The following is a 15207-nucleotide window of genomic DNA, read 5'->3' as shown; positions in this document are numbered from 1 at the left end:
CCCAGGTTCGAATCCTGGCTGGGGTAATATTTTTCGCAATAAGTATTTTAAATAAGGGGGGAAGGGGGGAAGAGGGTTATCATATTAGATGCTAATGTATAGCATTATTAAAATAATTTATAAACGTGAATTCACTGACGATAACACTTCCACTTACGGAGATTAACCTGTGTTATAAGACTAGTATGTAACTGGCGCACAAAATAAGTTGGAAAGAATACGGTATATGAATTCACTTACTAATTTAATTTAACTGGCTACTTACACCTATACCCGGTCCTAAACGGCCTCTTTAATTTCTAATTGATTTTAAAAATAAGTAGTTAAAATTTAATACTGTTTAAAATTTTTTCTTACCTCCGCAAATGTATTCTTCTCAGAATAGAGTTTTCTGTCAAACTAACAGAATATATAACACGCTATGGACGATTATTGATCGAACGTGCAAGCGTACCTTTCAGAGAAAATACATCGATGTGAACTGTCAAAACTCCATTAGAAGTTGACGCAGGCGCTTTCATTCAAATACAATCCTTACAAGCGGACTGCCACCGCAACAGTACGTCGGGTGCGTTCATCAAGTAACCATGGCTAAGTCGGAACCAATGTCTAGAAGTACTAGCTATAGAAGTAACAATGATTATAGTCTTCAACTGAGTCGATGGTTTATCAAACCGATTGGTGTTTGGCCACAAATGAACGGCTCAAGCACAGCGTGCAAGATATTCACGTTATTACACATTTCTCTTTGTCTCATCGTGGTGGCAATGATAATGATACCATGCACATTATTCGTATTATTCGAGAAAACTAACATCAAACTGAAGCTGAGCGCTATTGGTCCGTTGCTTCACAGAGTAATGGGTTCGGTAAATCTGTGGATGCTTTTAACGCGCCGTGATGACATTTGTAAATTAATACGACACATGGAGACAGATTGGAAAATTATAAATAGAATCGAAGATCGCGAAGTAATGTTGCAATACGCCAAGTTCGGTCGTTTCGTTGCCGGGATCTGTGGGGTGATTATGCATGGCGGTGCATTTCTGTTTAGCATAGCCAGGGCGATAAAAACTATAAGTTTTACCGTCGGCAACGAGACCTTTAGGATGCATCCGATGACGTGTCCAATTTACAGCAATATCATCGACGCGAGATTTAGCCCTGTGAACGAAATCGCGTTGGCTCTACAGTTCCTGTCAACATTTATAGTGAGTTCGTCTACCGTCGGTGCTTGTAGTCTAGCTGCCGTCTTCGCAATGCATGCCTGTGGTCAATTGAACGTGCTATACATATGGCTACAAGAACTCGTAGAAAACCAGAAGGGAAATCATACAGCCGAACGAAAACTAGCTATTGTCGTGGAGCATCATCTTAGAGTACTGAGGTACGTATAAATAAACAATACACTTATTACAATACTTTCGACATCGTACATTTTATGTAAAACGGTATTATCTAAAGATATATAGACATTCTTGGTAGAATAAATATTAATTTCTTGAATAACTGAAAAAGGTCTACTGCCACTGATAGGTAAACGTAAACATTTATATTCTAACTGTATATAGGGATCCTTTCTCGAAAGAAAACTGTGTATTTATTAACGATTATGAGAATTATATATACATTTCAGTTTTTTAACACGCGTAGAAAGTATTATGAATAAGGTCTCTCTTGTGGAACTGATGGGGTGTACGATAAATATGTGCTTGCTTGGATATTACTTAATTATGGTATGCTAAAGACATAAGAAAATAACATCTTATTAAATGCAACAGGGTCGTTTATGAATATTTAAATGTCATAATCAAGAAAATGAAGTTTGAAAATAGATTAATCATGTTTTTATACGCATAAAGATACACATAAATATAACTTTTTAGGCCTGGGACGATTTTGATGCAACAAAAATAACATCTTATGTTAATGTATATTTATCCATGGCTTTCAATATTTTTATATTTTGCTATATTGGAGAGATTATCACAGAACAGGTAATCTATCGAGAATAGAATAATATTCTTTGTTTAATAGCTCAATGGATCTTAATTTCATACTTTTATATTATTTTATATACAAAAATACTGAAGTATAACTTAAGTTTTTCGCAAAACTCGGTATTTGCGTATATATTTCACAACCGTTAATATTTCTTTTAAATAAATCATCATATTTTAAGAAATTATAAGTATTTTAATTTTATATCGATTTGCTATAGTGCAAACGTGTCGGTGAAATGGCATATATGACCGATTGGTATAAATTACATCACAAAACTGCACTTGGTCTCGTTTTAATAATTGCACGCTCAGGTAACGCGATGAAAATCACTGCAGGAAAATTATTTCAATTATCTATCGCAACTTTCGGCGATGTAAGTAATACCGTATTGTCCCTACATTATAAACGTTTTCAAAAAATGTACTAAAAGAAAAATTAATCAGTATATTTTTATTGTAGTTTGTGAATTTAAAATATCTTATATAGAAATCTCTTAGAGAAATTGGAATAACTTTCATGTTACCGATTGTCTTAAAACAATAATAATCATTTATTCAATTAAAAGAAAAAGATCTAATTTTATACTTCTAGATATGTTTACCGTTCTCAGAACGTAAAATTGTTTGTATAATATGTAGAAACCAACGTTTTGTTGTTTCAGGTAATTAAAACTTCCGTCGTATATTTAAATCTCTTAAGAACATTAACTATGTGAAACATAAGATCACAAATGTAAAAAATATATTTTGTATAAATTAAGATATAGGACAAATATGCCCACTAAACTACAAGATATAAATAATCTTAACTATTCTTTAGACTAAGTCAATATAAGTTGAAGATTATTAAGCAATGTGCACACTTAGAGCGTCCGCAGTAAACTAAATACTTACAAGCAAAATTCAAGTTTACTACTGTAAACGTTTCGCGACTTGTCTTACGTGTTTATAATGTGATGCCTTATTCAGTTTAGTGTGCAGATACGTAACATTATACAAAATAGTTGGTTAAAGTCACAAGTTACATTTCTAACAATTGAAGGGGTGGCAAATATTTTTGGCCAAGGCTGTATACATGTACATACATATATCATCGACGAAACAAAACCTGTCAGGTTACAGCACGTTTAATATCACTTCCACAAATCTATGCTCACACTCGTCATGACACGCGATGCTTTCTTCGACATCTGACAATAGAAACTCTCGACGAACAATTATATCGATTGAACAGATACCCCTCTCAAAGTAATTTTCAAGCCGTACACCAAACCCTTCCGAAAGTCGGCGCAGGCGCTTCTTCATATTCAACTCCAGCACGACGAATTGCCTAATCCGCGGCAGTGCTCTGTGCGATTTCGTGAAGCTATCATGTCAAATTGCAAACGTGCGCCAAAGGGCGACTACTCGAAACAGCATAACAATTATAGTTTGCAACTGAATCGATGGTATCTCACGCCGATCGGAGCGTGGCCGCAAATGAACGACTCGAACAAAACGTTCAAGATACTCGTGCCATTATACATTTTTGTTTGTCATTTCACGGTAACATTGATGACGATACCATGCATACTATTCGTGTGTTTCGAAAAAACCAATATCAAAATGAAACTGGGCGCGCTTGGTCCACTGCTTAACAGACTTATGGGTTGGATACATTATTGGATGCTTCTGAAACACAGTGGGGACATTCGTAAATTAGTACAACACATGGAAGTAGATTGGAAAATCGTAAATAGAATCCAAGATCGTGAAGTAATGTTGCAATACGCCAAGTTCGGTCGTTTCGTTGCCGGGATCTGCGGTATGATTTTGTATTGCGGTACATTTCTGTTTAGCATAGCCAGGAACATAAGAACTGTACCTACCATTGTCGGCAACGAGACCTTTAGGACATATCCGATGACGTGTCCAATTTATAGCAAGATCATCGACGCGAGATTTAGCCCAGTGAACGAAATCGCGTTGGTTCTGCAGTTCGCGATCATATTTATAGTGAATTGCTCTACCGTCGGTGCCTGTAGTCTGGCTGCCGTCTTCGCAATGCACGCCCGTGGCCAATTGAATGTGCTATATACATGGCTACATGAACTCGCAGAAAATCAAGAAGAAAATCATATAGCTGATCGAAAAATGGCCGTTATTGTGGAACACCATATCAGAGTACTGAGGTACGTAAATAGACAGTAATATACTAGAATACTTTAGGCTTTGTATACAACAATATTATCTAAAAATATATAGACATTTGTGTTGGAATAAACATTAATTTTTTAATTACTGAAAAAGATGTGCCGTTACCAATGCATAAATGTAAATATTCATATTCCACTTGTATATAGATATTCTCTCTTGAACAGAAACTTTACATCTAATGGTTATTATAAGTATTATTATACACATTTCAGTTTCATAGAACGCGTGGAAAATGTCATGAATAAGATATCTTTTGTCGAATTGACGGGAAGTACGATAATTATGTGCTTGGTTGGATATTACTCAGTCATGGTACGCTAAAAACATAAAAAAATTTACTTCTTACTAAATGCACGAAAAATTTATTTATTTATGAATATTCAAATATCACTGTATTATCAAGAAAAGAGTGTTCAGATTAAACATGTTTTTATATAAAGTTAAAAATAAACGTAATGACATTTTAGGAGTGGCAAAATTTCGATGCAATGAAAATAACGTCTTATATTAATGTATACTTGTCGATGGCTTTCAATATTTTTATATTTTGCTATATCGGAGAGATTATCACCGAAGAGGTATCTATAAAACAGACAATATTCTTTGTTTAATAGTTCAATGAATTTTAATATCTTCAAATATGATTTTTCGTTATTATAGTAACCTACTAAAGTATAATTGTTTACTTTCTCGCAAAACTCGACATTTGCGTATACATTTCGTATGCGTTAATATTTTTCTTAAATCTAATTTTCAATAGTTATAGAAACACTGTAATTTTATATTATGATTTGTGTACTAGTGTAAATACGTCGGGGAAATGGCGTATATGATCAATTGGTATAATTTAAATCACAAAACTGCAATTGGTCTCGTTTTAATAATTGCACGATCAAGTAACGTGATTAAAATTACCGCAGGAAAATTATTACATTTATCTATCGCAACGTTTGGTGATGTAAGTAAGGCAGATATAGCGTTATATTTTGTTACTAAAAGTTTTGATATTTTTTCTATACTTTTTAATTGCAAATTATGATCGTCTTATAGGAGAATTGAATTGTTCAATTACATTATCCATTATATTTAAAACATTCTTACATACAATTATATGCGTGTGTGTGATTTAAGATTCCAAATTTTAATATATCAAATTGGCATCTATAACTCTTAGAATATAGCATACATTATATATTTTAACATATGTTTGCATTGTGTAGGAACAAATATGGTTGTTGTTTCAGGTAATTAAAACTTCCATGGCATATTTAAATCTCTTGCGACAATTGACTGTGTGAAACACAACAATTTCAGAAACGTGAAAAATATATTTTGTACAGAATAAGATATAGGCTATATATATATATATATACATATATACAGGGTGTTACTAAATTCATGTTGAAACGCTTGAGGGGTAAAAGTACAAATCAAAACTAACATTTTTTACCAATACACATGGGGGCGGAAACGAACCCCTAACCCGTTGGAACGCGCGATGAGTTCAGGGTAGGCAACCCGTTGATTCCTAAAAGCCGTGGTTTACGGCCAGTGCAAACCGTTGAAGAGCTCACCGAAAGAATTATCCAAGCGTTTGATGAGATACGAGCTTCCCCAGGCAAGTTGCAAAGGATAAAAGAAAACATGATTCGCCGTTGCCACTTGTGCGTCGATCATGGTGGTTGTCATTTCGAGCCCTTGCTCTAAAATGTGTTATCGGTTTACAGAACTGTTAATAAACCGTTGTTTAATTGAACTGTTGTTGTTTTAAACAAAATCCCAACATTTGTTCTTAAACGTAGCGGCCAGCATAGTAAAAGATGTGCACAACGGGTCGCCTACTCTGAACTTTTCGCGCGTTCCAGCGGGTTAGGGGTTCGTTTCCGCCCCCATGTGTATTGGTAAAGAATGTTTGTTTTGATTTGTCCTTTCACCCCTCAAGCGTTGTAACATGAATTTAGTAACACCCTGTGTATATAATGTGTGTGTATATAAATCTTTGATCAATTTTGAATAAATTATTCTTGTGATTGCATACAATTTTAGCGTCCATCTTGTGGTGGCGCGCCGAACTATGTAATGTTTGAGAAAAATTGGAAACAAAATGCAATTTAACTTAAAAACAATAAAAAATAGAAAAACTAGACATAATTATTAAGGTAATTGATGCATTTATTTGTATAATTTCTATTTGTACAAATTTAATATTGAATTGTTATACATTAAGTAATTCTACAGTAAGTTGTACAGTAAGTTATACAAATAATCTAAAATTATTTCAATGATACAAGTTTATTGGGAATAATTTGATTGTTATGCAAAGACTCAGTGATTTCATGTTTAAACGGTTTGTATATTAACAAACGATAGATTTAATTTAGGATGCATCCGATGACGTGTCCAATTTACAGCAATATCATCGACGCGAGATTTAGCCCTGTGAACGAAATCGCGTTGACTCTACAGTTCCTGTCAACATTTATAGTGAGTTCGTCTATCGTCGGTGCTTGTAGTCTAGCTGCCGCCTTCGCAATGCACGCCTGTGGTCAATTGAACGTGCTATACATATGGCTACAAGAACTCGTAGAAAACCAGAAGGGAAATCATACAGCCGAACGAAAACTAGCTATTGTCGTGGAGCATCATCTTAGAGTACTGAGGTACGTATAATTAAATTACGTACGTATAATTAAAGTACGTAAATTAACAATACACTTATTACAATACTTTCGACATCGTATATTTTATGTAAAACGGTATTATATAAAGATATATAGACGTTTTTGTTAGAATATAAATATTAATTTCTTGAATAACTGAAAAAGGTCTACTGCCACTGATAAGTAAACGTAAACATTTATATTCCAACTGTATATAGGGATCCTTTCTCGAAAGAAAACTGTGTATTTATTAACGATTGTGAGAATTATATATACAATTCAGTTTTTTAACACGCGTAGAAAGTATTATGAATAAGGTCCTCTTGTGGAACTGATGGGGTGTACGATAAATATGTGCTTGTTTGGATATTACTTAATTATGGTATGCTAAAGACATAAGAAAATAACATCTCATTAAATGCAACAGGGTCGTTTATGAATATTTAAATGTCATAATCAAGAAAATGAAGTTTGAAAATAGATTAATCATGTTTTCACATAAAGATACACATAAATATTATAACTTTTTAGGCCTGGGACAATTTTGATGCAACAAAAATAACATCTTATGTTAATGTATATTTATCCATGGCTTTCAATATTGTTATATTTTGCTATATTGGAGAGATTATCACAGAACAGGTAATCTATCGAGAATGGAATAATATTCTTTGTTTAATAGCTCAATGGATCTTAATTTCATACTTTTATATTATTTTATATATAAAAATACTGAAGTATAACAGTTAAGTTTTTCGCAAAACTCGGTATTTGCGTATATCTTTCACAACCATTTAATTGTTTTTTATAAACCACCATATTTTAAGTAATTATAAGTATTTTAATTTTATAACGATTTGCTATAGTGCAAACTTGTCGATGAATTGGCATGTATGACCGATTGGTATAAATTACATCACAAAACTGCACTTGGTCTCGTTTTAATAATTGCACGCTCAGGTAACGCGATAAAAATCACTGCAGGAAAATTATTTCAATTATCTATCGCAACTTTCGGCGATGTAATACAGCGTTGCCCTTGCATTTATAAACGTTTTCAAAAAATGTACTAAAAGAAAAATTAATCAGTGTATTTTTATTGTAGTTTGTGAATTTAAAATATCTTATATAGAAATCTCTTAGAGAAATTGGAATAACTTTCATGTTACCGATTGTCTTAAAACAATAATAATCATTTGTTCAATTAAAAGAGAAAAATCCAATTTTATACTTCTAGATATGTTTACCGTTCTCAGAACGTAAAATTGTTTGTATAATATGTAGAAACCAACGTTTTGTTGTTTCAGGTAATTAAAACTTCCGTCGTATATTTAAATCTCTTAAGAACATTAACTATGTGAAACATAAGATCACAAATGTAAAAAATATATTTTGTATAAATTACGATATAGGATAAATATGCCCACTAAATTACAAGATATAAATAATCTTAATTATTCTTTAGACTAAGTCAATATAAGTTGGAGATTATTAAGCAATGTGCACACTTCGAGCGACCACAGTAAACTAAATACTTACAAGCAAACTTCAAGTTTACTACTGTAAACGTTTCGCGACTTGTCCTTGCGTGTTTATAATGTGATGCCTTATTCAGTTTAGTGTGCACATACGTAACATTATACAAAATAAACAATATATGAGAACATACTTGAAAGTTTATTATTATACAAAATAGTTGGTTAAAGTCACAAGTTACATTTCTAACAATTGAAGGGGTGGCAAATACTTTTGGCCAAGGCTGTATACATGTACATACACATATCATCGACGAAACAAAACCTGTCAGGTTACAGCACGTTTAATATCACTTCCACGAATCTATGCTCACACTCGTCATGACACGCGATGCTTTCTTAGACATCTGACAATAGAAACTCTCGACGAACAATTATATCGATTGAACATACGCCCCTCTCAAAGTAATTTTAAGGCCGTTCACCAAACCCTTCCGAAGGTCGGCGCAGGCGCTTCTTCATTGTCAACTCTAGCACGATGAATTGTCTATCCATGGCAGTGCACCGTGCGCTTTTGTGCAACGATCATGTCAAATTGCAAACGTGCGCCAAAGAGCGACTACTCAAAACAGCATAACAATTATAGTTTGCAACTGAATCGATGGTATCTCACGCCGATCGGAGCGTGGCCGCAAATGAACGACTCGAACAAAACGTTCAAGATACTCGTGCCATTATACATTTTTGTTTGTCAATTCACGGTAGCATTGATGACGATACCATGCATACTATTCGTGTGTTTCGAAAAAACCAATATCAAAGTGAAACTGGGCGCGCTTGGTCCACTGCTTCACAGACTTACGGGTTGGATAAATTATTGGATGCTTCTGAAACACAGTGGGGACATTCGTAAATTAGTACAACACATGGAAGTAGATTGGAAAATCGTAAATAGAATCCAAGATCGTGAAGTAATGTTGCAATACGCCAAGTTCGGTCGTTTCGTTGCCGGGATCTGCGGTATGATTTTGTATTGCGGTACATTTCTGTTTAGCATAGCCAGGAACATAAGAACTGTACCTACCATTGTCGGCAACGAGACCTTTAGGACATATCCGATGACGTGTCCAATTTATAGCAAGATCATCGACGCGAGATTTAGCCCAGTGAACGAAATCGCGTTGGCTCTGCAGTTCACGAACACATTTATAGTGAATTGCTCTACTGTCGGTGCCTGTAGTCTGGCTGCCGTCTTCGCAATGCACGCCCGTGGCCAATTGAATGTGCTATATACATGGCTACATGAACTCGCAGAAAATCAAGACGAAAATCAAGAAGAAAATCATATAGCTGATCGAAAAATGGCCGTTATTGTGGAACACCATATCAGAGTACTGAGGTACGTAAGTAGACAGTAATATACTAGAATACTTTAGGCTTTGTATAAAACAATATTATCTAAAAATATATAGACATTTTTGTTGGAATAAACATTAATTTTTTAATTACTGAAAAAGATGTGCCGTTACCAATGCATAAATGTAAATATTCATATTCCACTTGTATATAGATATTCTCTCTTGAACAGAAACTTTACATCTAATGGTTATTATAAGTATTATTATACACATTTCAGTTTCATAGAACGTGTAGAAAATATCATGAATAAGATATCTCTTGTCGAATTGACGGGATGTACGATAATTATGTGCTTGGTTGGATATTACTCAGTCATGGTATGCTAAAAACATAAAAAAAATTTACTTCTTACTAAATGCACCAAAAATTTATTTATTTATGAATATTCAAATATCACTGTATTATCAAGAAAAGAGTGTTCAGATTAAACATGTTTTTATATAAAGTTAAAAATAAACGTAATGACATTTTAGGAGTGGCAAAATTTCGATGCAATGAAAATAACGTCTTATATTAATGTATACTTGTCGATGGCTTTCAATATTTTTATATTTTGCTATATCGGAGAGATTATCACCGAAGAGGTATCTATAAAACAGACAATATTCTTTGTTTAATAGTTCAATGAATTTTAATATCATCAAATATGATTTTACGTTATTATAGTAACCTACTAAAGTATAATTGTTTACTTTCTCGCAAAACTCGACATTTGCGTATACATTTCGCATGCGTTAATATTTTTCTTAAATCTAATTTTCAATAGTTATAGAAACACTGTAATTTTATATTGTGATTTGTGTACTAGTGTAAATACGTCGGGGAAATGGCGTATATGATCAATTGGTATAATTTAAATCACAAAACTGCAATTGGTCTCGTTTTAATAATTGCACGATCAAGTAACGTGATTAAAATTACCGCAGGAAAGTTATTCCATTTATCTATCGCAACGTTTGGTGATGTAAGTAAGGCAGATATAGCGTTATATTTTGTTACTAAAAGTTTTGATATTTTTTCTATACTTTTTAATTGCAAATTATGATCGTCTTACAGGAGAATTGAATTGTTCAATTACATTATCCGTTATATTTAAGACATTCTTACATACAATTATATGCGTGTGTGTGATTTAAGATTTCTAATTTTAATATATCAAATTGGCATCTATAACTCTTAGAATATAGCATACATATATTTTAAGATATGTTTGCGTTGTGTAGGAACAAATATGTTGTTGTTTCAGGTAATTAAAACTTCCATGGTATATTTAAATCTCTTGCGACAATTGACTATGTGAAACACAACAATTTCAGAAACGTGAAAAATATATTTTGTACAGAATAAGATATAGGATATATATGTCCTCTAAATTAAGATAAATAAGATTACTCTTTATATTAAAATGACAGAATTAACCATTACATTATTTTCAAAAGTTTATCCAATATACAATAAATTTCGAGTTTTTACCATGTATGTACTTACAACTTCTGTATTGTGCAACATTCCAATTTTTTTATCACCATTTAAAACTTATTTACGCTATTAATCAATATAAGCGGCACGTCGAATATATCTATTATGGATGAAAGAAAGTCTATCAAGTTACAGCGCGTTTAATATCACTTCCACAAATCTATGCTCACACTCGTCATGACACGCGATGCTTTCTTAGACATCTGACAATAGAAACTCTCGACGAACAATTATATCGATTGGACAGATACCCCTCTCAAAGTAATTTTCAAGCCGTACACCAAACCCTTCCGAAAGTCGGCGCAGGCGCTTCTTCATATTCAACTCCAGCACGATGAATTGCCTACTCCGCGGCAGTGCTCTGTGCGATTTCGTGAAGCTATCATGTCGAATTCCAAACGTGCGCCAAAAAGCGACGAATCAAAACAACATAATGATTACAGTTTACAAATAAACCGATGGTTTCTCAAGCTAATCGGTGCGTGGCCACAAATAAATGCGTCGAGCACAGTATGGAAAATCCTTGTGTTACTACAAATTTTTATCTGTGCGAGCACGATAGCATCCATAACGTTACCGTGTTTGTTATATATATTATTTGAAGAAATTAATATCAAGGCAAAACTGAAAGTCGTTGGGGCACTGATTACCAGGTCCATGGGCGTGGTAAATTACTGGGTGCTGCTCACGCGCAGCAGTGATATTCACAAATTAATACGACACATGGAGGCAGATTGGAATCTCATACAAAGATTTGACGATCGCGAGATAATGCTGCGACACGCCAGATACGGTCGTTTCATCACCTTCATATGTGGAACGATAATGCAAGGCGGTACATTCCTGTACAGTTTAGCGTTGATAACGAAAACTGTACCGATCGTCATCGACAATCAGACTTACTCGACGCATGTATTTGCCTGTCCAATTTATAGCAAAATCATCGACACGAGATTGAGCCCTGTGAACGAAATCGCACTGGCCCTGCAGTTCGTGTCATCGTTCCTATTGAGTTGCTCTACCGTCGGTGCTTGCAGTCTGGCCGCCGTTTTCGCGGTACATGCTTGTGGTCAACTGAACATTCTGTGCGCGTGGCTACATGAACTAGTTGAAAACCAGGAGGAGGGAAATCGCATAGTTGAACGACGACTGGCCGTTATCGTGAAACATCATCTAAGAATATTGAGGTATTTCACACCCAGGCATACATTAAAAAACACATAATTTAGAATTCCACAAACTTTATGAACAAATGTTCTAAACGTACTTGGAATAATTTGAATCGATCAATAATCAATTATTTAAAGATAAATATTTTCGTTAGAATGTAAAAAAAATTATTTCCTTTTTCTAAATTATTAAAAGAGGATCTATCGTCATTATTTTCACGAAGAGCATCGGTGCAATGTGCGAAACTCGTTTTTAAAAAGAATTCTACCGTTACATCAACATCTATACGTTGCAGTTTTATATCACGTATGGAAAGTGTTATGAATAAAGTTTCTCTTGTGGAATTATTGGGATGCACGATAATTCTATGCTTTCTTGGACATTACACCATTATGGTATGACACGGACGTAAAAATATTTTATTAGAAACTCATTAGAATCTCATGGAAAACTTTTCTTAGTCGCACCTAATTTATTTATGGAAAGCCACACGTAGGTTTAATCTATTACAAAACGCCTATTTAAAATAAGAGATAAAACGACAAAGATGAGTCTATATTGTAATTTTTAGGATTGGTCAACGTTTGATGTTGGAAAACTAACAAGTTATTTTATTATGTATTTATCAATGAATTTCAATATTTTCATATTTTGCTACATTGGAGAGATTGTTACAGAACAGGTAATACGTCGAGAATTAAAATATACTGAGACCAGAAAATGCTAGATTTCGATATTCTTTTAATAATTCAGTCGAGACCATTAAAAAAGAGTGAAATATGATATTGTTATATTAATAGAGAACAATTTTTCAAATATATGCATTTTATTTTTAATAAAATTAAGCATTTTCGTTTCGTTTAACATCTTTTTAATCCAAGTTAGCAAGTTATTATGCACACAGAAACCTTATGCTAATTTGTTTAAATGTTACGTTAATTTGTTAGTGCAAATATGTTGGGGAGGTGGCATACATGACCAAATGGTATAATATACATCACAAAACTGCACTTGGTCTCGTCTTGGTAATCGCTCAATCGAGTAATGTGATTAAAATCACCGCAGGAAAGTTATTCCATTTATCTATCGCAACTTTTGGTGATGTAAGTAATGCAAATATATTGTTTCCTTGCTTTGTTACTAAAAATTTAATAAATTACACTATTTTTATACATCATTAATTGCAAATTATGATCATCTTATAAAAATTGTTCAATTGAATTATCCAATATATTCAAAATATCTATAATATACATATATTTATACGCGTGTGATTCCAAATTTTACCTATAATTAATGAAACATAATATATATTATTTTTGTATTGTGTAGGAACAAGCATATTATTGTTCCAGGTAATTAAAACTTCCATGGCATATTTAAATCTTTTGCGAACAATGACTATGTGAAACATATTATGTGTGACATAAGAATATATACAAGAGATACATATTTTATATAGAATAGAATTAACATATCCTGAAGATGAGATTCAACAAACGAAATCAATAAATATGTTAAATTTCGAAATAATTAATCATGAAATTATTTCTCTCCAAAAATGTACGTTACATAATTTTTTGTAATTTTTCTGATACTTTTTATAATCTAAAATAAGTTATTATAATTTCTCTATTTTAATACTGTGATTTTCATATTCATCGAAATTACATATTCACACTTTTTAATAGCAGTACCTAAGAAACGTACGGTCTTCATATAATCAAACACAAAATATAATTATAGCTGATTAAATCACATTCGATATTATTTCTACGAATTCATTTGTACAGCCCTCGTGACACGTGATATTCTGTCATAACTGATACTATAAACTCGCGACAATACAATTGTTGATTAGACACGCAACCCTTTCAAAGCAATTGCAATATCAGGTTGCTCGCCAAACTTTTTAGGAAAGTTAGCGCAGGTGCTGTTTCACATTCAACTTCGGTATAATGTAGTGACCATTCGTGACAATGTGTTGCATGCCTTCGTAAAGTAATCGTGCTAAACTACAAGTGTGTGGCAGGAAGCATTGAATTGAGAAAACATGACAATTGTAATCGGCAATCAATGATTTCTCATTTCTATTTAAATATGTTACATACGAATTAAATTGACTCTTATCGTAAATTATTAAAACGAAGTAAAATATTGTAATCTACAAAAGAAGAAAATATATTTATGAAATTAATGTCATTTGATGAAATATTTTACGAAGAGAACTCTTTATCACGTCTAAAAACGTTATACATAACTATATATTTCAGTATTATAAACTACACAAAAAGTATACGTGTAAAGCTTGCTTTGCTAAATATACGTATATTCAACTTATTCTTTATAATAAATTAAAATATTATAAATAACATATATACATATTATTAGCAGTACGTAATTTTCCGAAGATAGACAAATATTTTTAGTATTATAAAATTAAAATTGAAAAAGTTAATTAATTTTTTTAAAGAAATTTATCAATAAATTTGTATTTTTCAGAATCGGAGTGCAATTTGATAAATAATGTTAGTGATTTCATGACTTTATACATACATATAAATCCACAACTTAATTTAATATCCATTTCAAAATACAATTTTCTAAACGATCATATCTTTTCAAGCACACTGCACTATAACACAGACGACTATCTAGTTTTGGAACAAGTTTCATTTGTGTATCGATTAAAGAAAAGTTTCACCCTTTTTCTCTCGAAATCGATATAAACGCTGGGCATCATGTCGTTCAACTCCCTTTATTCTGAACGGATAAGACAGATAAACAGAGTAGTTAGAGAACAAA

At 32.8% G+C, this 15207-nt stretch overlaps 5 protein-coding genes across 9 annotated transcripts; all 5 read left to right on the top strand.

Moving 5' to 3' along the window:
- Positions 1–485: 485 nt before the first annotated feature.
- LOC105568812 (odorant receptor 4-like) lies at positions 486–2885 on the top strand. 3 transcript variants are annotated; one of them, XM_012024781.1, is made up of 5 exons: positions 486–1387; positions 1637–1736; positions 1887–1997; positions 2222–2377; positions 2666–2885. In XM_012024781.1, exons 1-5 carry the CDS (start codon positions 588–590, stop codon positions 2717–2719), a joined length of 1221 nt encoding a protein of 406 aa, XP_011880171.1. In that variant the 5' UTR covers positions 486–587; the 3' UTR covers positions 2720–2885. The 3 variants fall into 3 exon arrangements, with proteins under 3 accessions (XP_011880171.1, XP_011880172.1, XP_011880173.1); XM_012024782.1 differs by lacking the exon at positions 2222–2377; XM_012024783.1 differs by lacking the exon at positions 2222–2377 and having other exon boundaries at positions 2824–2862.
- Positions 2886–3279: 394 nt separating this feature from the next.
- LOC105568813 lies at positions 3280–6529 on the top strand. Of its 2 annotated transcripts, XM_012024784.1 has the most exons (6): positions 3349–4174; positions 4412–4511; positions 4667–4777; positions 5002–5157; positions 5444–5517; positions 6246–6529. In XM_012024784.1, the coding sequence occupies exons 1-5, from the start codon at positions 3375–3377 to the stop codon at positions 5495–5497; spliced, it is 1221 nt and encodes a 406-aa protein (XP_011880174.1). In that variant the 5' UTR covers positions 3349–3374; the 3' UTR covers positions 5498–5517; positions 6246–6529. The 2 variants fall into 2 exon arrangements, with proteins under 2 accessions (XP_011880175.1, XP_011880174.1); XM_012024785.1 differs by lacking the exon at positions 6246–6529 and having other exon boundaries at positions 3280–4174; positions 5002–5489.
- On the top strand, positions 6522–7194 carry LOC105568814. The gene is made up of 2 exons (XM_012024786.1): positions 6522–6859; positions 7143–7194. The coding sequence occupies exons 1-2, from the start codon at positions 6582–6584 to the stop codon at positions 7192–7194; spliced, it is 330 nt and encodes a 109-aa protein (XP_011880176.1). The 5' UTR covers positions 6522–6581.
- Positions 7195–7437: 243 nt separating this feature from the next.
- Positions 7438–11425, top strand: LOC105568815 (odorant receptor 4-like). Of its 2 annotated transcripts, XM_012024788.1 has the most exons (7): positions 7438–7501; positions 7726–7819; positions 8325–9733; positions 9971–10070; positions 10227–10337; positions 10562–10717; positions 11000–11425. In XM_012024788.1, the coding sequence occupies exons 3-7, from the start codon at positions 8922–8924 to the stop codon at positions 11051–11053; spliced, it is 1233 nt and encodes a 410-aa protein (XP_011880178.1). In that variant the 5' UTR covers positions 7438–7501; positions 7726–7819; positions 8325–8921; the 3' UTR covers positions 11054–11425. The 2 variants fall into 2 exon arrangements, with proteins under 2 accessions (XP_011880178.1, XP_011880177.1); XM_012024787.1 differs by lacking the exon at positions 7726–7819 and having other exon boundaries at positions 7445–7501.
- Positions 11426–11590: 165 nt separating this feature from the next.
- Positions 11591–13898, top strand: LOC105568811. Its single transcript, XM_012024780.1, has 5 exons — positions 11591–12419; positions 12698–12797; positions 12974–13084; positions 13350–13505; positions 13758–13898. The coding sequence occupies exons 1-5, from the start codon at positions 11617–11619 to the stop codon at positions 13809–13811; spliced, it is 1224 nt and encodes a 407-aa protein (XP_011880170.1). The 5' UTR covers positions 11591–11616; the 3' UTR covers positions 13812–13898.
- Positions 13899–15207: the final 1309 nt, after the last annotated feature.

The sequence above is a fragment of the Vollenhovia emeryi genome, unplaced genomic scaffold (genome assembly GCF_000949405.1).
Source record: "Vollenhovia emeryi isolate VEMERY1.0 unplaced genomic scaffold, V.emery_V1.0 DF939127.1, whole genome shotgun sequence".
In the NCBI taxonomy this organism is placed as follows: domain Eukaryota; kingdom Metazoa; phylum Arthropoda; class Insecta; order Hymenoptera; family Formicidae; genus Vollenhovia; species Vollenhovia emeryi.
The sequence above is the reverse complement of the archived record's forward strand: the minus strand, read 5'-3'. Positions and strand labels throughout refer to the sequence as shown.